This window comes from Manacus candei, unplaced genomic scaffold (genome assembly GCF_025592945.1).
Source record: "Manacus candei isolate 608988 ecotype Guabito, Panama unplaced genomic scaffold, ASM2559294v1 h1tg000011l, whole genome shotgun sequence".
In the NCBI taxonomy this organism is placed as follows: Eukaryota; Metazoa; Chordata; class Aves; order Passeriformes; family Pipridae; genus Manacus; species Manacus candei.
Genome location: NW_026138059.1, coordinates 13,768,762 through 13,792,407, shown reverse-complemented (window position 1 = coordinate 13,792,407; position 23,646 = coordinate 13,768,762). Strand labels below are relative to the sequence as shown.

General features: G+C 42.2%; 1 protein-coding gene across 2 annotated transcripts in view; it reads left to right on the top strand.

The window, feature by feature from the left end:
* The first annotated feature begins 7,546 nt into the window (after nt 1-7,546).
* The window catches only part of GCLC (glutamate-cysteine ligase catalytic subunit), a 38,163-nt gene continuing 22,063 nt past the window's right edge, over nt 7,547-23,646 (top strand). The window contains exons 1-2 of one of the 2 annotated variants that reach the window (XM_051777849.1): nt 7,547-7,875; nt 22,562-22,674. In XM_051777849.1, coding sequence (XP_051633809.1) covers nt 7,726-7,875; nt 22,562-22,674 — 263 coding nt within the window. In that variant the 5' untranslated portion in view covers nt 7,547-7,725. Of the gene's footprint in view, nt 7,876-12,883; nt 12,907-22,561; nt 22,675-23,646 lie in introns of those variants that run through there. The other variant, XM_051777850.1, reaches the window with a different exon arrangement.

Sequence of the window (23,646 nt, the reverse complement as noted above, 5' to 3'; positions counted from 1 at the left end):
TCCAACTCTTACCTCACCTGCTCAGGTTTAACTATTTCTTCATACTTGACATAAAAGTCCTCCCGAATGTCATCTGAAAGGCATATATATATTACAGAGCCCAAGCAGAAATAGGGAATATAAACAACTGAAACATGAACCTTATGCAAAGAAAGGTTATAAATACATACTCAATTATATGAAGGTGTATCACTATTTTAAAAGATTTTTGCATATATTTCTTGTTTTATCATCATAGTTTTAGTATCAGATGTTGCATGGCCGGAAGAATATGGCTTGTCAACCCTCTGCAGGGAGCAAGTTTAACAAGAGGTGAGGACACAATACACGCTTTATCTACCTCTCCTCTGATGTTCTGTACAGGGAGATAAGTAGGTCACCATACCTCTCTGAGTCCGACATCATGGCTTTGCTAGGGAAGATACAGCCTGGACCAATGTGTCCCTCAGTAGGTCTGACCTTTTCACAACAGTCCTCTTTGACCCAGTGCTCTCCCCTGCACTTCTGAGTCACTGTTTCTGTATTAAACACCTTTCTGAGTTACAGCCCACCAAGCAGAGAGTTTCATAAGTGCTTAAAGGTTGGCATAGGACAGGGATGCCACTAATCAGTTCCTGGCTCTTGTTAGCTACACAGATGCATGCAGAGGGATGAGAGAGACCAGGACAAGAATATGTGTCTGCTGAACCACTGCCCAGTTCACTTCCTGGGGGTCCCTGCTGGAAGAGTGGCACAGCAACAGGCCACAGCCCTGCCTCCAAAGCACTCTGCATCCCACAGGATGCTGCTCCTCATCACTCTCCACTGCTGGCCCCCATGGTAGGCTGTCACTACTCTTTGTTATGCAGTAATTCCATGGCAGACTTTATGGGAAACTGAGGCTCTTACCCAAAGATAACTTCATCAAGGCCCAAAGTGGGGAGTCTAAAGGTAAGGTAGGCAATAATTGGTTTAGGTACTTAAATTAATCCTTCTGTATCCCACCCAAAGCATCCTGGCATCTCTGATCCTCTGCTGTACACAAGACCTCTTTTCAGTTCCTCAGCAGTGCTATAAATAACAACATATTAAAAAGTGCTGTAACTGTAAGTACCAGACCAACTTTTAAAATTGTATCAATTATTCCACCTAGAGAGATTTCACAAGAGGCATTTTCAGTATCTCACATTTAATTTCTCCTTCAAATAGAGTCTCCAAAACATTTCTAACTTGCCTCTAGAAGAGAGACCCTGAGAAGTACTGATCTGGTGGAAACACCTAAGAGGTATGAATGATGATAACAGTTACCTACAAAGAGTATGCCATAGCAAATACCGATTGTCTCTCCAAATGTTCTCTTTTGTCAAGGTTTCTTCTTACTATTTTGATTTGGCACTCATCTCTGTCTAAACTCTTTTGAAAATCACTAAACAACCAATTTCATTCACAGAGAAAAGGGGAATGCATTTCCAATAATTTTCAAGTTTTCAGTATGCATTTCCAATAATTTTCAAGCTTTCAGTAGAACTTTATATTCCATATAAAATTGATTATACACAATATACAATATGAAATAGAAGAGATGAAAATACTTTGTAATTAAAGATTTGGAGATAAACTTGCAACTGAGGAAGGCATAATTGATCTCTGGAGACTATTCAGTGCGTGCTTACTGGTGGACTATTTTCTCCACTCTGGATATTGAATGCATCCTATTGATTCAGTATATCCCCAAAAAACTACTTTGGTGTCATAATATGTCTGTAAATAGATTAGCCTTCACTAGCTATCAAAAGCCAGAGGAACTAAGGTGTGGCACTCAGAAATTTGAGATTGCTTTTCACTAGTTTTATAATGGCTATTTATAATGGCTATTGCTAAATTGTATTATTACCCTGTAAGTTATTATTTTTCTTGACATGTGAAGTGTGGGTTAGTTGTTAAGGAGAATGATGTTGTGGTTATTAGAAAAATAGTGAAAGGTATTTGCTGACTGCCTCGGTCTTTCTAACTAGATAACAGTTCTTGAGGCTAAGCTACTGCCTGGGACTTTGTATTTTAGACAAAAAATTCAATATAAGGAAACTTATATGTAATCTTTTTGTGACGATCCCTGCTTCAAATTGACAAAAAGATTAGGTGTTAAAATCAAGTAAGTTTTTGAGACTCTGGATTTACTTAGGAGATTGAAAAGCTTTTACTATAAGAGTTTTAAAAACTCTTATCAAATCCTTCTCTGCTATCTCATTTTCTTCCTGAAGGTTAGGTTGTTAGGTGCTACGGTTTTATCTAATGTACAAACACCTGTATGTATGGACCTTTAAAAGCAAGAGGATTACTCCCATTTGGTTCATTGTTACCTGACCAAAAGCCTCCACAATGAGCAATCTTGTAAATATTGACTACGCCCACCAGGAACTATAACTTACACTACAGTAACAATACTGAAGGATGAAAAGAGGAGACAGAACTGCAACACATAAAAAGCTGCCAGGCAATGAACAAACACACCAAGGGGGGAAAAATAGATCCTGTCTTCGGAAAGTTGTGGTATTCCCAACTTTGCAGATTTAATACTGTGGTACTTTAGTACCTTGAGCTGGACTTGACCTGGAGGCATGTGGGTATGGAAGAATCAAATTCATATGGGGTATCTACACAGCTATCAGACATCTGCTTTCTCTGACAGGGAGACTTCACTACATTATGGAACATCAAAGTGCTCCCAGAATGGGAAAAGCTTATGGCTCTAGGTTGCTGCCTGGCAGAGGAATATGCCTCCAAGTGGGACCATTAAGCCCAGGCCACCTGCCCTGGTCCACCCCAAGGCAGTTGTTATCTACACCTCACAGGTCAGCCTGTGGAAAAGAATATAAAGATAATCCTATAATAAAGGCTCTTCAGTTTAGAAGATGCTGGAAAGAAAATAAACCAGGAAATAATTTGGAAGTTCTTACTTCCTTTGGAAGTACTTTGTATCTTGTGGATATCATCAAAGACCCCTCTTTAGGAGAGATTCAGACACAGTGACAGGTAAATTGGTAGGACAGGGCACCTCCAAGGAAACTGGTAGTGGCAGGAGAAAAGGTGAACAGGATGCAATGCGTGTCAGTCACCATGCCAGACCACTCTGAGAGGCAGCAGCTCAGCAATTTGCATACAGAATAACTCACACACTACAACCTCTGCTGTTACCTTCAGCATTCATGACATGATTAGATATGCCAGACTCAATCAAGGCACCATAATCAGGCCCACAGACACAGTAAAAGAATATGTGGGCTACTAAGAAATGAGAAATTCAAGTTCTTTGCAAAAGAAACATGCTCATACAGACCAAAGTGGTGAAAAAATGTGATGATATTCACTTTTTACATAAACACGTGAAACTTTATAGACTGAAATGCTCAATTCATCCCTACTGAAGTAAATAAAAAACTCTGACCCTCAAAACAATCTATCAATGAGAAAATAAAAAAAAAAAAATCCTAGAAATACACCACTCAGACTCATGACATTACTTAATTCTACTACAGTCATTTCCACATCAGGTGACAGCAAGAAAACGAAATTTTAAAGCAATACTGACAAGCCACAACAGTGTCTTTCACACACTAATTGAGAAGTTAGCTTAGAGAGGACTCAACATTATAACTTAGACTGGAATAAGTCTCTGTTAGTCAAATTCCTCACTGCAAAGCAGGAAGACTTGAACATGAAGATACATCAGAAGATCTTTCACTTGAATCTTTTCAGTGTCCTGACTTCCTTCTCCCCTTCAAACAGATTATTTAATCCAAGCTGCTAGTCAGCAAGACTTTCTGCATTAAGATCTCTCCAGTGCCTCAGGAAATGCCTGGAGACCTCCTCACTCAAAACGAAGTAGTTATTGCATCTGCTGCTCATCTGAGTCAATTGTACTGGGCACAAGTGCACATCACAAATTATAGACCTGGAAGCATAAAAATGTGATCAAAAAATTATAATGATCTTTTTTTCTACCAAACATACCATTCCAAGACTTTGAAAGTGGATTGGTTAATCTGAAGTCTTTTCATTTTACTCAGAGAGTAATACAATATTCAGCAATGCCAGCTCAACAATCACCTCAAACAAAGCTGCTTTAAAATTCTTTTTGCAGATGATTCATGAAGTAAAACAAATCTTTCTTTCTTCCTTGTAATAACAGCCTCATCACAAGACATCTGCTTTTTACTTATTACTTCTACTGACAGCCAGTAAAAGAAAGGACTCTGTAGGAGTGGCCTCACCTATGAGTCTACATATCTTTCACCTCTCCCAGTGGGTATAGTCTCAAAGTGCCAAGCTACTCTATTTAGATTTAGTGGCAGCTGATTTGAATAGCTTTGCAGCTACACAAAACACAAAATGAGTTATCCTCTGTGGAGAAAGGCAGGAACATGAGAAACAGCTCCTCATTGTGCAGGTTCCAAGTCACATATTCTCCTCCCACCAATTTACTGTCTCTAAATTAAAAGTACATCAGCCTTTTCCCTTAACTATTCCAACTGTAAAGCATTTCCAGATCCCTACTGATCTTCATCTAAATTCTAACAGTTGATGTCTTTCTAATGGTTTTCAACGCAATGATCAGTAAAATCTCCAATGATTTTGTAGCTTTAGTATATCTTAATTTTTTAGAGTATTTTTGTTTCCTAGCACAGACATTTCTGGGTGCTGTCATGCTGCATCAACACTATCATAAAAAAATAGTTGAATCTCACCTGGAAACAATTTTTCTATCTCTGTAAAAAATGAATAGTATTTGCTTTTTACAATTTGATGCAGAAAATCTGTGTTCTTTTTCATCCAAGGCAAGGCTTCTCCATTAAGTTTCTGTTCTAAAACGGAGAAGGGAGGAGAACAAAAAACAAAAGCTCAATTTTCCTTTGGACTGTACAGAGAAACTAGTCAAGTCTTGGGGCTGGGAATGTGGGTATGGAGTAAAGTAATAACATCATCCAAAGTACAGCCTGTATATTTAGAAAAGCTTTTTTTTTCATATTAAGTATATTGGAACTTATTGCACATGATACTCACTGTACTGGAAATAATTATACAACATTATGCATGTAGGCAGATATTATACAATGATGGTTTGTCTCGAAGTCATATTTTGGGTGATGTGCAAATGAACGCTTCTGCATGTGATGCTGTCAGCCTTAGAATGCCTTAGTCCTTCCCTGTTCCACAGTTTCCTGCAAAGGAAAAAGACTACGGATCGCCCTACACCGCCAGAACACATTCATTGGAACTGAAGGAAAAAAAGCTTCAGCTGAAGGTGGTGAACACCTCATAAACAGACCCGATTTGTCACGCTGTTACACTAGAGATTACACTGTGAGAAAAGATTTATATCTTTATCAGTTTTACTGATGCGGAAGGAAAGTATTTTGGGTTTCTGTTATAAATAATGTATTAGCTCTATTGTTGATAAGACTAAGCACACAGGACTGGAAATAGAGCAGATACTGGCACTAAAATAACAAAAAAATGAGTTTAAATGTCGAGAAAGACATACACTGAAAGTGTGCTCTTGAATTTCAGGTCAAAGAGTAGCATTAGTGGTCAGCTGAGGAGTGCAGACTGTGTAATAGCAGCCTGCATTATAATAAAGCTCATCTCAGTTTCAATCTTAGTTTCAAAATTTTGTGTATGTTGCTGGAAATGTTTACAGTCCATTATACACAGCAGCACACTCAAAGCATCCAGGATCATACCAAATACCCAGTTTTTCAAAAAACTTTCTCAGCAACACAGTGCTCTCACTATCAGCCAAGTGAACTGGGAGCATGGATCCCAAATAACCTGGACAGGTTTGCCCGGATTCATAAGACAACAATGTTAAGTTTGATCTGATATAATAAAAGTTTGCTCCAAAACCAGGCTCCACTGCCCCAAGAGCAGGAATGGGGCTAACACAGCTGTTAGCTGTGCTCCTTGGTGCTACTTGTCACTGCAGGGGCTCCTCAGGTGCTTCAGCTCCAACTTAAAGCTGTGGAAGACCTGAGGCTGGGTAACAGCACAGTGGGACCAATGTGGAATCTTGATCTTTTGGTGCAACTGCCCAATATGCAACATTCAGGGTGGTGCATGAAGCCTCTTTATCCCCTCAGGTCTGAAATAAAGTACAGCTTGGCTTTTGCATGTGATACACCTCATGAGGCTCCCATTGCCAAGTATGAGACTTTTGACCTCCTGACTTTTCAAAAATAAAAAAGGCTGAGGGATGTTTTCAACTAGAAGAAAAGATTATTTTCTTCCCCCTCAAACTAACCCAACCAGCAATCTCCAGATCTACAATAGTACCAACAACAGCATTGCTTTCAATTAGATCAGCCTTTACAATTTCAGCAAAAAACATTACTTTTTAAAAAGTCATGAGCCCTTAAGAACAGCACAGTGTAAATTAAATGTTTGTAATTTTAATGGCCACTGCTTGTTCTTGTTCTGTCAATGCTGCCCTTTCTGTAGAAACTTAAATCGTTAAAAAAATATTTTTGAGTGGTTTTACTGTAATATTTGATATCTTCCACTAATGCATTTTAGATATATTATTCTAATGTGTTGGGAGCTTTGAGGCACCTCATATCCTGGAGGAAAGACAATTAGGCAGTTCTTGTCAGTATCGTCATTCAGTTAATGAAATATCTAATAATACAGTTCATCCATTAGTGGGCTATACCACAATTTAAATACCTTACAAATTCGCAAAGCCTTAGCTTATCCTACTGCATACTAGCCATGCTTGTCCCTAAGGCCTATGAAGAGCTCTGTGTATACAACAAAAAGAGTCCAGGAGTAATGAATTTCTGCTGCTCAGCAGTGAGAGCCTTTCCCTTCACATTAATGTTCAGTGCCTTTCGTCTCTTCATTTTGTAAAGACATAGCACTGATAGGCCTTCCCTCTATTTTGTGTCAACGCCTTGACGTGCTCCCACATCCACTTTCCTGAGACAATGCTGTTCTGATTCGGTCCAGGACAATTGCCAGGTAACAGACACATTTTCAGCAACTTCACGAGACGGGCCTGTGCTTGGCACCACGAGATGTGGGTTCGGCAACCCAAGAGATGCAGAGGAGGTCGTCTCCGGGAGATGAGGCGTCACCTCTCCGGGTCTCCCTCCATCCACTCCAATCATAATTTTCTTTGCGATGTGTGCTCTGATCTATAATAAATACACAGCAGCGCTCACACACCGTCCGTGCTTTCACTCAGCAGCTTTATTTAGGCGCTTTCAGTCACACAAGGGTCTCTTTCCACTCGGAGCACCAGCCCGGCAAGCCCTGCCCTGCCCTGCGCTGCCCCGGCCGGGCCGCGGACACGCTCCCGCCGCCATGTCGCCTTGCGCACGCGAGCGACACCTCCTCCCCCGTGCCCGGGGCGTGCGCGGAGAGAGCGGGGCAGCGGCGCTCGCGGGCGCTGCCGGCGCAGCCGTTCCCCGCATTCGCTTTCCCGAGGGCTCTCCCTCCGTTCTTCCCCCGGCAGCCCCGCGCTGAGGACACCTCGGGGCCGCCGGGCCGCGCTCAGCCCGCGGGGGCGGTGCCTGCCGACGGAAAGTGCTGAGTCACGGCCTGACGCGCGGCCGCCGTCACGTGCGGCGCCGGGATCGGGGCGGCCGCCGCAGCGGCTCAGAGTGCAGAGCGCACCCGCGGCTCGGAGCGCACCCGCTCCGCTCGCTACGGCTCCGCTCGCCTCCCGGGCCTCCCCCGCTCCCGGCCGGCATGGGGCTGCTGTCGCAGGGCTCGCCGCTGAGCTGGGAGGAGACGCGGCGACACGCGGAGCACGTGCGGCGGCACGGCATCCTCCAGTTCCTCCACATCTACCGCGCCCTGCGCGACCGCCACAAGGACGTGCTCAAGTGGGGCGACGAGGTGGGTGAGACCTCGGCCGGGCGCGGCCTCCGCCGCGGCCTCCGCCGCCCGCGCGGGCGGGCGCAGGTGCCGCTCGAGTGCGGGCCGGGCCGTGCCCGCCGCAGTGCCCGGGGAGGGCCCGGCCCTCGGCCGCGGCGGCTCTGCGGGAGGGGACGGTGCGGGGCTGCCCGGCGGGGCTTTGTTTACCCCGCACACACACACACGCTCGCCGCCTGTCGTTGCGCAGCACGGCTGCCCTCGCACTACCTCTCGTTACCAGCACGGCTGCCCCACTCTGAGCGTTTCCGAAACGCTAACACAACTTCCAGTGTTCCCGCCTGGCAACGGTCGGTTGGCCTGGGCAGCCCCTCGGGAGGTGTATTCCCGGGCGGTGATGCCCGGCAGCACTCGCTCCTTCCCCGGAGTTTATGTTCTCTGGAGCGAGGTCTGAGTGAAGCATGTGTGTGCCGAGACTCCACAGCAGTGCCAGCTCAGCCCCAGACTCGGTTTTTGGGAGGCGAGCGAGGGAGGCAGGACCGAGGATGTGCGAGTGGCTCTGCAGTGGCAGCCCTCTCGCCGCGCAGTGTCCCTCCTGATCCCCATGGAAAGAGACATGCCGAGCCTTGCTTTACCCCAGAGTCTCCTGGGCGTCCTGTACATGTCAGCCTGCCTTCCAAACAAGGATCAGGATGATTACTCGGGTCATGGCTGGAACTTTGTTACAGGTGCTTTGTGCTCGAGCACCGTAACTTTAGCCACAGGTCTTAGGCATATTGCCTTGTAAACCTGTGCTGAATTGCGCCACAGCCTGACAGCACTCTGCGAGAAGCAGAGTCTCCTCTATTGATCCGTAGGATTGGCCGAGGGACCCAGCTTCCCCTGGAGACAGGGAGCAGCTTCACATGTGCTGCACTAGTGGCTGTTCTTGGTCGTGGTGTTGGTGAGGTCCAGCGTTGGTCACTTAAGAGGTGCCTGTGATGTGACTGCAGGGCAGTTGGAAGAGCAGAGTAGGATGTGAACAACATGGGAACTTGGCCATTGCATCTGTGTCATGCACAGTTTGCGTTCTGAATGGCAAAGGGACTTGTGAGAAAACTTTATCCAGGTGGTACCAGTAGCTGTTCACAGATGCTCTTTGCCAAAGGAAAATGCTGTTCACCATGAGCACTTTGAGAGAACTTGTCTCTTAAAGTCTGTACTTTTAAGGAATTCCTGTCACTATTCACGTAACAGCAGGAGCTGCTTCTGTGAGTGAATGGGGGCTTGGCTACTAAAATCTGTTCAGTGAAAATATGTGTTGTCTACACCACAGAGTTTTGCAGCCAGAGTGGCATGGACTCAGGAGATTTAAATATACTTTTATCTACCCCATCTGATGTCTCTGTGTTCCTACGTCTTATATGACTGAAATTATGCTGACAAAAAAGCCTCACAGCCTTGAGTCCAGGAATATAGACAGTCTGCGTATTACTCTGAGACTTAGCTTGAGGGTTTTCTCATTAATCTTTAAGATAGGATGCTCATTTTTTTTGTTAGATTTTAGTTCTCCTTGCTTTCTCAGAGTGAGATTTCACAAGATAGCTAAGGTTCATCCATTAGCAAGCTTCCCTTCCAGGCTCCAGACTTGTGTTTCTGCTGCCTGCCTTGTGTTTTTACTGGCCATCTGAGTTCGAAAAGTTAACCCAGCAGAAAACTCTTCTCCCGTTCAGTTTTGAGGATGGTTTGTTTTCTCAGCAGAGCTTCAGCTGTTTCACTGCTAGATCCAACAAATTGTGCTTAATGTGAGGAAAGTAGCAGGAGCATGTGGAGGAAAGGGTCATGCAGAACCAGCCTCTGCAGCACCCACAGCTGGTCACTTGGTAGTCTTTGCTGTGTGGTGAGACTGGACTCTGGCAGCCTCTTTCTTCCTTCAGCTGGGGGACCGTACTGAACAAAGTATTTATGCTCAGTAAATAGTGGTGCATTATGTTTAAGGAGATTCACAGTTTTCTTCTATCATGCCCAGCATGGCAAGAGGCAGAATTTTAAGAGCAATATCATTAAAGCTATTATTTTGATGAGAAGTAAGAGCAGTTTTTGAAATGCCTATGAACATTCAGAGAAGGTCAGGTAACCCAGTTCATCAACTACCTCTTCATTTTAACAAATGATAATAAACTCAGGTGTGGCAACTTACCTTTGTTCTACTGTATTATGCAATTATATATTTTTATGTAACACAGCATTTAAGAGTGTGTTAATGGACCAGAGACTTGTAGCCAGTCTGCTCTTGTTGTGCAAACACAAAACTGTACCTCTGCCCATAACTTCCTTGAGCTGTGCTGTAGATAGACTAGTGCAGAAAGCAGTAAATTTGTTTTCCATTTTTCCTCTCAAATATCTAATTATTAGAAAGTGGCGCCACGTTTATATGCAGCTTAGATGAATCAACTGACTAATTGGACAGTTTTCATAAAAAGCCTTTTGTGCACTTTGACCTTCATGTGTAAAGTCATAGCCTGAGGGTGTTTAATTATTTTAAAAACTTCTTGAAGATAGAAATCAAGAATGAAGATGACACCCCTCATGTAATGGTAGAGATAAAATCAGAAAAAACAAAATTACTTTTGTGTTCAAGAGATGTTTCTGAGACAATGTTCAGTGCAAAATGTATTTTCTAATTTTTTTTAAGGAATGCTCATGAAGAAAAAAGCCAGCTTTGTTAGTACATGCTGAGTTTGTCTTTCAGGGCATATGTGTGAATACTTTAAAGGTTGTCACCATCTAGGTGATGCCATTGTGAAAAGGAAATACTGTGTTTACTCAGTGGTATAGAACTAGCCTTTGCTTTGGTTTTGTTTTCAACAGGACTCCACTTTTCAGTGTGTGTTGTAAAACTCATTATAAAACTGTGGTTGTCCTTTGGGATCACAGAATATTCTGAGTTGGAAGGGACCCACAGGGATCATCAAGACCAACTCTTAAGTGAGTGACCCATACAGGGATCAAACCCACAACCCTGGTGTTATTAGCACCAGGCTCTAACCAACTGAGCTAATCTCAAGGATGCTTGTAACCTCGTAGGGCCTCCATTCCCTGAGATCCCAGGGGAATGAAACTGGGAAATCATCCTGTGCTTTCTGTTCCTTGGGTGCCTGGCAGAAGTGTTGAGGCTAAGTGCTAATGGCTGGTGGCATCTGTTTGGAAGGGAGCAAGACAGCATCACAACTTGCATTGCAGGGTAGCATTCCCTAATACTCTTGTCTTCTCCTGAATAAAGAGCTGGAAAGGTCAAAACACTGTTTGTGCTGCCTCTTGAAAAGTCAGCTCTCTTACTGCTTGCAGGGTTAGTAGAACCAAGAGCTGTTATCTCTTTTGAGGTAAGTTCTTTTTTACTCTGTTTTCTGCAACCGTGAAGTCTTTGCAATGGTAAAAAAAAAAGCCTACAAAATGTGACTGTAACAGAATAAGACTTGCTTTAAAAAAAGCTTTCTAAAGGTCTCCTTGAATCTGCATTTGCAGGTAAGGTCTTTTGCCTCTTAATCATCCTTCTACCTCATTTAAAACTGATAGTTGGCCTCTCTGTTTATGCTTGACTTCTCCTGACTGTGGGGAATACAAAACACTGAACTATCTCATCATCCCTCATCAAACCCTGCTTCACTATCCGTGCCTTAATGCTCACAAAAATTGGGCAACAATTAGATCTGCTGATGAGACCCTGTGTATAATAGGTATAATATAAGGTATAATCTCCTTGTGTTTTCATCTTCCTCTTCCATGCAATAATGTATGCTAAACTTTGGATTTGCAGAGTCATGATCATTAAGTTTTATTTTGTTTTGGTTTTTATTTCAGAATTAAAAACCTGCAACTTTTCAATATTATGTGTTAGGACTCCAGTAGAGTTAGCAGATACTATGCGAAACAATTAGTTTGTGCAGCTTGGCAGATCTTAGTAGTTTAAAACTAGAAGAGTTTAAAGGGTTTTAGCCAAAGCCTATTCTGCTGCTTCCTACTTTTGTCCCAAAAAGCTGTCTTCTGTGCCAGTGCATTATTAGTCTCCTGTGCTGTTTAGTGCCTCTTGTGTGCTGATTGCATTCCTCTAAGTGATGGACATTGCTTAAATTTCTCTTTGCAGCTTTATGCAGACACTCAGATCAGACAAGTGGAATGGCTGGCCCTTGGCTGGGCTCGCTGCTGCTGCTTTGTTCTGAGTGTGCACACAAGTGTACGAGTCACAGCAGCTCATGCTTAACTACAGATACATGTGTTCATATGTGCATGTAATACTTGTCTTCCACAGTCTGCAAAGGATAAGGAGGAGCTGCTTCAGCATATGAAAATTTCAAGAAAGGTGTGCTGGAGGGAGATCCCCTCAGAAGGAGGGGATGTAAAAAGCAAGCATGGGCAAAACACAACAGTTTTATTTGAAAGTATATGTGAATGAAATGGGAATCTAACTTTCTCAGCCTTGTTTAGTTAAATTGGACACAATGACCCTTTTGTTGTGTATGAGTCTTATTCCTGTCAGTGTTGGAACCCAGCACACAATAAGCATCTTCAGCTTTTAAAAACTTGTTTTCTTAATGGAAACTTGAAGTGAAATTTGGAGACCCTTAAATAGGTTTGATAATGATGTGTATGAGGCAGCATGAAAAATGTGCCACTGCACTGCTTGCAAGTTGAAATCTTACTGAGTCAGTTCTAGTTTGGTTTTGGGTTTGGTTGTTTTATTTTCTTACTTCTTTCTCAGCCCTTTTTAATCTTCTTTTGGTCTTTGTCCTGTACATTTGATTTATTCCCCTCCTTATCTTTTAGTTTTTTTAATTATACCTTGTAAATAAGTTAAATGAGAACTAAAAAGAACAGTTGCTAATCAGCACTTCCTCGTGCAAGAAGCAAAGCAGCCCTTCTCAGGTACTGCAAGAGGCCAGAGGTTTCTTACCAGAATGTCCCAAAGGTATTGCTCCTGTTTAGAAGATGCGTGACTCTTGAAAGCTTTCTCCATTTTCCTAATGAAAGGCTGGACTGTGAAAAGAGCTGCATTTCTTTTTGAGTGATTCTTCCTAGGTAACTAGCAGTTGCATTAATGTCTTGCTGGAGTTTATAGCCTGTTCTGGTTTTGGTTTTTTTCAGGGCAGTAGCAATATATAAGTGATAAGATCAGAGATGTTACTTTACAGTCTGCAGAACTTCAGACTGGTAAAATTATTGCTGCATCTTAAGGAAATGGATTGGGGTTCAAATGCACACAATTTGAGACTCTGGTTTGTCTGTTACCCATTTAAAACCAGGAAAAAATCTGGGGCATTTTTTAGCAATGGTGAATCTAGCTCACCAGCTGCATAAAATAAGAACAGCTACTATCTCTAAAATACACAGTTGAAGTTTTAGTCATCTCTTTGCTAAAAGACAACAATGAGGCTTAGTGAGAGACACTTGTGCACAAAAATGTTCAAAAAGAGATAAGAAAGGACCAGAAATGATAAACAAAGGAATAGGTTCAGAGAGCATCACAGTGTACAGGAAAGGTGGTGTTCTTTTCTCACTTTGCAAGAAATTTGGCTAACCTAATAGAACAGAAAAGCAGAAGATGTCCTTTTAATATAGTTATTTACTTTACAAAGCCTAGGTGTCCTGTAGAACAAGATGCCACATGATAGCTTTGAAGCTGAGATAGACAGTTACAGGAACAAGAATAGACAGTTTATTAGGATTTTTTTAAACTCCATGTGCTGCAAGATGTTTGTCCATTTATCCAAACCACTTAGATAATTGTAGGTGACTTGCGGGGTTTCTTTAGTGTTTGTCTGAAGCTTTCTAACTAGCTCTTTGTTGTATATCTTATGAATAAAACAGAATCACAAAAAACAGTGGTTGCATTTTCCTGAATCTCAGTAATAGGGGGTCTTTAAAAAAAATTTAACCAAATCGTTATACAGATTCATCATCACTGTTGTGATGATCTCACGTTCTCACTTTGTACAAACTGCTGCAATATACCAGTGTGCTGAAATTGCTTTGTTTTAAAGCTTTTCCTGGGAGTCTTGTGCTTATAATAAAGCTAGCATGGCCTAAAGCTTATGAATTATTTTTTTTATTTGAGTTCTTGTCATTTTAAGGCAAATGCTTTTAGTCTTGCCCTCCCCCAGCAAAATTCCCCGAACAGAGTGCGTTTTTGAATTTCTTTCATGCAGAAATTCCTCTTGATGGCCCCTGCCAAATGTGGCATGTGTGGATGCATCTCAATGGGAGCTGTCTTAATCGATGTGCTTGCCTGCTGGCCAGCTGGGGGGGAAACAGCACTTGAACGATTTGGTTGTCACGTGTCTGCTTGTTCATCCTTTCTCTCTGAGCTTTATTTGGGTAAATAAAGGGACAGTGGAATTATTTGTTTACAGTAAGATTTAGTGCTTCCTTAATACCTTTTGGTATGGATACTTGCTGTTTAAAATAGCAGTGTTGCTGGGGCGGGGTCTGAAGGTATGATGTTAGTGCCTCAGCTCACACTTCGTGACAGCTGTGAGTGTATATATGCAACCTATAAAATGAATACACGAATGCATGTAAATATAACTCTTTAAATCTTGACTTGAACAAGATAGGTGGCCTTGAAGAGTCTTCGTGTTTATTCCTTCTCTGGTTACTTGGACTGACGGTCACGAAACTACTTTTTCTGACTGGCTTTAATCCTCATGTCAGGGAAAACCTAAACTAAACCTTCTAGCTCTCAAAACATGCACAGTGTGTTAACCCACCCAGTGGCTGATAATTTTGCTTCATCTCCCTCCTGCTCAGTTCTTCCATGTCTGGGTGGCAAGATACGTATGGGTTGTAGTGCAGCACTAGTGACCTACCTGAGAGCTTTGGTGCCGGATGCACTGTGCATGGGACAGTACAGGACTTACTGTAGTTTATACTGAGATGCTCTTTGAAAAGTTAATTTTGTAATTAATGAAAACCAGTTTGGAGGTTTGGGGGGTTTTTTTGTTGTGGAGTTTTTGTCTTTTTTTATTTTTTTTTTCCCAAAGCAAGCTGCAGTTTGTCATAAATAGTGACCAACCCCCATGGTCATCATTGATTTCCTCCTTTTCAATGTCAGATTTTAATAAGAGAAGCTTAAATTACCTACTGGTTTTATATTTCTGACAATGAAATATTCTGTTCACAGTGGACTTCCTTCTGTGGATGTCAAGTGGTGGACTGTAATTCCTCTTTTCCCACAGGACCTATTCTTACTGTGCAGATACCTTATTTTAGTTAACAGTATGAGAAAGGATGAATTAGAAGGATGAGTACAAGAAAGACTTTGTTGTTGATGTTGCATGTTTGGTTTTTCTACTCTTGCTTTATGATGCAAAAGGCAACTTAGAAGCTTGCTGCATCTTGTTTCACAGCTGAATAAATAAAAAAGTTGTCTTTGCTGCAGAAATCTAAAATTAACATTATCCCAGTCTTTTTAACAGTATTAACCTCAGGTGTTACATAGTACAGCAGTCAAAGACACTTTTTTCCTGTAATGCACTACATCTTTACTTCTTTACAATCATGCAAATGTTTATACCTTCTTGATTTTAATTTTCAGTAACCCAACTTCCTGGTTTGTGGTGTGCGCAGCACAGAATGTCCTCTGTTCACGTTGTGTCATGTGCAAAAGAAAATCTGCAGCTCTGATGTTGGCACATAGGAGGAGAGACAGGCAAGAGCACTTAGCTGGGGGTTGCTCTGTTTACTGAGTTGAGAGCCCCTGCATCCTCTTTGGTTTTTTTATCTATGGTCATCTTTATTGTGGCATAGAAGTTCTTGGGTTTTTGTTTGTTTGTTGTTTTTTTTAATTGTCAAAATAATGGAAAACACGAGTTGTGCTTTGTTTCTGGGACATGGTTTCTCTGAGTTGGTTTTCTACAGAGCTGGTGATGGTGCTTTGTTCGTCGGATTGGCCACTTCAAATCTGCTAAATCAAAATTAAGCATTTTGGGAATTATATTTGAATCTTGGTTCAGCTGTTTGTGGCAGATTTTTGCAATTATTTCTGTTGCAGAGAACATCCATAGTAATCTCATGAGCATGGAAATTCCTTGCGTCATGCCAGTGTGCAGTTTTGGGGCTTGCTGGCTAGAAGCGGGGTAAGCAGTCTCTGTGGCACTTCCAGACTTGTTTCTCTCTGAATTTACCTCCCTTGGGGCTTAGACTCACCCTTGTAAGCCAGTAAACCCTTCATTAGCAGTATATTACCAGCTGATTATTTCTGTGGCTCCATGTTTTATCACAGCAGTAGTAAGAAAATAACTACATTAAAAAAACCATCTTGAATATTATGCTCTACGTGCGTCAGAAGTATTTGTACTTACAGAAAATACTTGCTTTTTCCATCTAACACTGTGGCAGAGGTTCTTTAATGAACAATCAAGTTATTAAAAGTTTGTTCTCTAGGCTGTCATTTAATGGTAGTGGTATTTTAATGATACATTAGCTGACCAAATATATAGAGGAACTACTTTTTTTTTTTTCCATGTGAGCTTAATAACTGGGGAAAAGGGGTTTGTTTCGTTGATGCTCTTGAGAGGAAAGTTTACCTTAGTTTTTGTTTTCTGCTGTATGCATAAATATATGAGGCATACTACATGATAATACTTAAGTGTTGGTAGTGGCTTCTGGTAGTAGTAAACAAAGCCATGAGACCTCATTGGACGTTTAGGGAAAAATTTCAATTTCTTGTAAAACCTGAGGGAAGGCTTGTATGAAGAGATTGCTAACAATTTCTCCAAGTATGTGTGGCAATAGCTGCCAAGTGGAAGGAGAAAGAAGCTGTCATTAAGATTGCCTTTGAGAAACAGCAGTAGACCATGAGTCCCTTGTGATGAGGTTTTCTAGAAACACAGAATGGTTTGAGTTGGAAGGGACCTTTGAAGATCATGGAAGGACATCTTCCATTATACCAGGTTGCTAAAAGCTACTTCGAAACCGGCCTTGAACACTTCCAGACATGGGACATCTACATCTGAGATGGACGGTCAGGAGTGTGGTACAAGGCTAATGCAAGGTACTGTTTTTCACAGCTGCAGAGTGTGCAAGCTTGCATTGCTTTTCTCTCAAAAAAGCTTCTCTTCAGATAATTCTTCTAAACTATTTTCATCTCTTCTGTCATCCACTCTACACCTTACTTCTGAGCTTACTGAAGTCCAGACTACCTGCTTTCTTATGTTCTGGTAGGCAGAAGTAACTCGTGGAAAATACTTGTTAAAAGAATTTTAACATTAATTCTAGAGTAGAGATTTTACTCTCAGCTGTTACATAGTTTTTGTTCCATGTGCACTTAGCATGATGGTGTTAAACTGAGTGTTTGAGGAGGGATTTGATATTGGGAAGTAGACCACTGCCAAGGCAAGTATTTGGACAATTGATATAATGTTGATGTCAGGTGCTGGAAAGACAAATTACTTGTAGGTAGAATTGCCTTGTTAAGGTTTAGGGCTTGACATGCTCAGTGATCTCAGAGCTAGGGGGAGAGGTTAATAAAGCTTAGGCAGAAGGATGTACTACTGATAGTGGGCACAAAGAACACAGAATTTACAGGCCACAAGGACATTTGGCACAACTCCCAAGATAAGGAAAAAACTAACAAAGCCAACTCAGCAACTGTGCTGAGATCGGCTCCAACTGGATAAAAGGTAATTTCGGCAGAGGGAGCTTCCCAGCACTGACTCACAACCCACCAACTCAAGAAACCAACCAACCCAAAAGAAGAGAAGGACCGAGCATGCGGACTAATTAGCATGAAAAGCGAGAGAGTCATTTAACCAATAGAAGGTAGAATACTAATTAATAAGAGAACTGTGTAACTTGTGGTCAATGAACAGTGATTTCTTCATTTGCTAAAACGTGTAAATGGTATAAAGTTTTGATGATCAGGTAGCTAGCCTTTTGTGGGTTACCACCTAGCTCCCTACTTTGCATAAATTAAGAATAAAACCTTAAGATGAGACAGGGGAGATTCAGATTAGATATTAGAAAAAAGTTTTTCACTGTTAGGATGGTCAGGCATTGGAATAGGTTGCCCAGGGAGGTAATGGAGTCACCATTCCTTGAGGTGCTTAAGAGGCATCTGGATCTGGCAGTGCGTGATACAGTTGAGTGATTACAGTGATAGTGCTGGGCTGACGATTGGACTGGATGATCTTAAAGGTCTCTTCCAACCTTGACAATTCTATGATTAAATACAAATACCTTGTCTTGGTGTGTGAATTGGCACTGCACACCAGGCAGTGAGCCTGCATTGAAGACAACAGTGTAGCGTGTGTGACAATTTCGGTTCTCCTCGTTCCTTGGAATTAGTACTAAAGGATTGTTTGACTGATAACACCTTCATTTTTAAGAAGTGCACTTTATGCAGAAATAGTGTATGTGTAGTTATGGTCAAATAACTCAGGCATTCAAACACAATTTCAGACATGCTTACCCATTGCCACAGGCTTACCCACTTTGCCACCAGGCAAGACTAGCAGAACTGTTTGACTTAATGAATGGAGAGTGGTTGCAGTTCTCCACAGCTGAGAGGCTTCAAGGTCTCACTTGTATTTGCAGAGGCGACATCAAAGAATTTTCAAAAGCCTGAAAGTTTCTTTGTAGCAAACTCGGAGAAATAATCGTAGTAAGTGAAGTAATGCCATTCTGGGGGCTGTTCTGCTAGCAAGCTAATGGTGCATTCTGCTTCCTGAGAAGATTCGGCAGTGGAGTTGAGCTGGCGTGGAAGTACTTTGTAGATGCAGTACATTGCAAGCCAGTAGTTGAGAGGAAGGAAACCTGTAAAGAACAGTTTTTCTTTATGTTGGCTCATGGGTAGTTCTGTTAGAGTATTTGCTTGAACAAAGAATTTATTTGCTTTTCTAATGCATTTAACTATGAACAATACATTTTTTTAGGCTTGCTCTATGTGTGTGTGAATTTAAAGCTTTTGCAACCTTGCTGGCCAAACCGTTGTTCCTTTGCCTGGTAAGGTGGTACAGCACTTCTGAGAGCCAGACAGACCTGGGCTTGTCGGAGGGATTCGTCCACTGAGGCTGTGCTGAGCATGGCTGGCTGCAGGGAGAAGCTGGGAGACCACATCTTTACACAGAATCACACACAGAATATGCTGAATTGGAAGGGCCCCACTAGAATCATCAAGTCCAACTCCTAGCCTTGCACAGGACCATCCCCAGGAGTCACACCTGAGAGCATGTGCCTGAGAGCATTGTCCAAATGCTTCTTGAACTCTGTCAGGCTTGGTGCTGTGAACGTTTCCCTGGGGAGCCTATTCCAGTACCCTTCACCCTCTGGGTGAAGAACCTGTTCTTAATATCCAACCTAAACCTCCCCTGACACAACTTCAGGCCATTCCCTTGGCTTCTGTCACTGGTTACCCCTGAGAAGAGATCAGTGCCTGCCCCTCCTCTTCCCCTCATGAGGAAGTGGTAATTGCAATGAGGTCTCCCCTCAGTCTCCTCTTCTCCAAGCTGAACAGACCAGGTGACCTCAGCTGCTCCTCATGTGGCTTCCCCTCCAGGCTCTTCACCATCCTCATTGCCCTCCTTTGGACACTCCCTAATGGCTTAATATCTTTCTTATATTGTGGTGCCCAAAAGTGCACAGAATATTCAAGGTGCAGAGCAGAGTGGGACAATTCCCTCCCTTGACTGGCTGGAAATGCTTTGCCTGATGCCCCCCAGGACATGGTTGGCCTTCCTGGCTGCCAGGGCACTGCTGACTCATATTCAACTTGCCATCAACCAGGACCCCCAGGTCCCTTTCTGTGGCACTGCTTTCCAGTATCTTGTCCTCAGCAGCCTTGCAGCAGGTACTGGCCAGAGGATAGAGATATGTAGGGTTTGCTGCAGGGTGAGAGCACTGACTGGGAACTTGGGTCCAAAGTGGCCGCCTTCCTTACCATGGCAGTGTGCACTGTCCTAGCTGGCTCTAAGTCAGCCATCTGCATCAGTAGTTTGACCTGATATATATTTTGCTGCTGCTTGCTAAGGAGCCTTAGTTAAAGTAGTTAAAATTAGAGGGAAAAGTGAACTCTGAAGAGCTTGGCAAAATGATGAATTATGAATGTTGGGTGAAACCCCACATGTTTGGCGGCCTTTGGACTCGAATCTCTGCCAGGCAGGCTGATTCTCTCGGCTTGGCTGCATTTCTCTAAACTTTATTGTGGATCAAAAACATGTGAGAAGGCTGTGAATGATGAGCTGAAGTTGAATGTAAAAATGTGTGAACTCTGCATTTGGGTTTTTTTTTTCTTTGTAGCTGTAGGATAAATCTTTTGATGAGCCTAAATTACATTCTTTAAGGATGCTCATTCAGTCAGTCCCTCTGTTGTCAAGATACTCTGTGGGTTACTTGGAACTGTTGGCAGCCTGTCTGAAGTTTTTTTTCTTTTCTCATTAAAATTAACGGCAGATCTTCCCTGTGTTAAGACAGCTTTGAAGATTTAGTCAATGTTTCTGGAGGCAAGAGTAATAATTGTTTCTAAAGCTAGATGGATAAATACAGTATATTCACTACTATACTTGGAATATGAAACACTGATTTCTTTGGGTTTGCCTTCTTGGCTTAATGTTTCTTTATCCTTTTGGCTTATTTTCTTTTGTGAAACTTGTAATTCCATTTATAGAGAAGTACAGTGTTCTCACCAGCAGCTCATTACAGCTACCTTTGGAGGGGGATTTCTAAGAGAGGAGGCTAATGGTAGTAGCATATTTATGTATTCACCATGCATGCAGTGGGCTTGATGCCCATTCTGTGTCCATATATGTGGCTCACACCTGTGGACTCGCATACCCTCTCTGGTTTAGGCTGGCTACTAGTGAGAATGCTTTTACAAAGCAGGAGATGATGTTGAATGTGTAGGAGACTGGAAGGTATGAAAGTCCATTTTTTTTACCAGTAATCAGGGTCAAGTGTTACTGGAGAGACTGGTACTAGGTAATAATTAAATCAGTATTGGAATGTGTTCTGGTTGACTATAGTCTGTAGTTATCTCAAGATAATGGCGAAGATTATGGTGGCATAGTACATGCAAACCACAAAGTACACTACACAAAGAAGTGTTGTCTTGCACAGAAACTAGAAATCATTATTTTTCTTTAGGGAATTAAAATTTGATCTTAAAAAATTGCTGAATGAGTCCCTCCAGAGTTTGTGTCTGATCAGATTCTGTAGATTTACAAACACTCTTGGATAATGCTGCTTGAGATTTAATTGCAAATCCCAACAGTGGATTGTATTTTTTATCACAGTAGCAAGCAATAACTCTTCCATGGACACTGAAGCAACCAACGAAGATGAAGCCTACAAATCCACTTCCAGAGTGCTGGAAAACATGGCAAAAGTTCCCTGTGTTTTGGCAAGTTGCTTTCCTGTACACATCAGACTTCTATACAAAACAGAAGTTGCCATGAGTTGGTATCCATCAGCATCTTGCATGAATCTGATCTCCTGGAGCTGGAGCAGTCATATCTGTAAAGCACAGAAGGATGTGGCTCTAGACAGTGTTGGAAAATGAAACAGAGGAGCACAGTGCAAAACCTCTGACAAGTTCTAACTGTGAAACTGCAGCCTAAATTTTTAACTGTAAGTTGATGTTTCAACTAGATGATTTATGTAAGTCTTGGAGACAGCAGTTTGAGAGCCTCCAACAAAAGCACTGGATATGACCGCTGGTCCAGTCAGGGGTTTTGAAAACCAGTACCCTGGTAACACGTTTCTGTGTGCGACTTCTGTTTTTACATGATAGGCAATACATTACACTTGGGCACTGGTTTGTCTTTCACACTTCCCAGAACAAAGCAAATCCCTGCCAAATAGGTGTTAGGAAATAGAGTGTATCAGTAAGTATTTAAGGGCTACAAGATCCAGGAGGCTGTTAGATTGCTGTTCTGGGTAGCACTCTAGAAGTCTTTACGGGAGCTTTGACAGCAAGTATGCATGGAGATTAGAAAGTTTGAGATGAGGGTGTTCCAAGTTTGGCTACTTTCAGATAATCTCTTTTAGGGAAACAATATTCTCTAGTGTTGGGATGCAGCACTGCTGTCATTAGTGGCTTGTTGGATCGAGTGTGGGTTGCACACTGGGGTAGGAACAGGGGCAAGGAGGCAGAGGTCTAAGGGAAAGGTACACCGCTGGGCAGGAGAAGAAGAAAATATGGCAGCAAAGCTGAATCAAGTAGCAGGGGAAACCCCTGTCCTGTGCCTAGTGAGGCACTGTGCTAGTGCTTTTATTAGCTCCAATAAGTGATGGGTGTAAATGGATGTCTTGTAGAATGACTCCCCTTTTTTTGTTTATTTGGTGGGTTTTTTTGTCAGCACCAAAGACTGTAACTCATGGAATGACAATGAAATGTCATACTTGCATGGGTTTTAATTTTTTCTTGTCTAAAAATAGTGTGGAGGCAAATACAAATTCAGGATTTTTTTTTTGGTGAAATATCCCAAATTAGAAATGGAGGAAAAGAAATTTCAAGGCTGATTTCAAGGAATTTGCATTCTTTATTCAAGATGAAATAAGCCAGCATACATCTTCATCAGTACTGCTTACTGCATTCACAGCTAGTGATGGTTTTTAAGCTTATATAAAGTTCAGTGTGACATCTTTTTTCCAGTTGATGCTTAAAACTGTGTGCCACTGTGTTTGTGTCAGAACAAAACCTTACAGTTTAATTGTTTGTTTTGTTTTTATTATTTACAAGGTGGAATATATGTTAGTGAAATTTGACCATGAGAATAAGAAAGTGCGCCTGGCACTCTGTGGTGAAGAAGTTCTTCAAACACTGCAAGAAAAGGGGGAGAAGGTAAACCCAAAGTGAGTAGCTGTTTCCTGTTTCTTTTTTTTTTTTAATCCTCCTGCTATGGTACTGTACAGAATTTTGTAGACCTTGCTTAACATTCAAATTTGCTGTTGGTAAAACTGTAAACCACAGATACTGATATTTTCAGATAAATCTGGGGTTCAGGAAGTGAAAGATTTTGAGCACACTTGCAGGCAGTCCATGTGCTTTTTATATTATGCTTTGAAAAAAAGGAGGATGTAATGGTGAGCCCACAGAAGTTGTAGTTTGGGTATTTTTTTGTCTTGCTCTGATTTTGTGTCTGTGTGTACACAGTAATCCCTGCTCCATAAAGCGTATGTGTGTGTGCACTTGTTCCTGTATGTCTGACTTCAGGAGCAAGTGAGGGCTGTGTGGGGAAGCCTGTTGTCTGTAGGAGCACTCTCCCGTTTGTGGAAGAATTAGGAATGTAGATGTAAGGTTGGCAGGAAAGTTTTTCCCTATCGTCCCCTGTGGTGTTTTGAGGAATATTTAGAATATGTCCCTATTTCAACTATTCAGAGAACTGTGAATTACCTTCTAATTGGTGGCAGCAGAGAAATGAGACCAGAGACAGCAAAGTGTTTTGGCTGAAGAGAGCCAAAAGCAGGTCACAGCTTACAGGAGGGTAGAGATGAAAGGCTTTTGTCCCCTGGGCCTGTCAGCTTCTCTCTATCTGCCTTAACCTCCTCTTCCAGTAAGGCTTCCCTTTCTGTCTTTCTTGGTAGGGGGACTAGTGAAAGCCTACGAGAAGGAACCCCTTTACTTTTAGTGTCAAGACGACTACTGTCAGGAGAATAGTAAGAAGTTGCTCTGCCTGTGGTAGGGTGTGCTCCACAGAGTAGGCATGGCTTCACAAGGGCATGGAAAGGTACTTCTTTTTAGGGGTGACTAGGTGCACTTAAACTGCATTTTAATCTTAACCCAATAAATTTGTAAAACAGGACAGGCAGTAAAAATAAGAAATG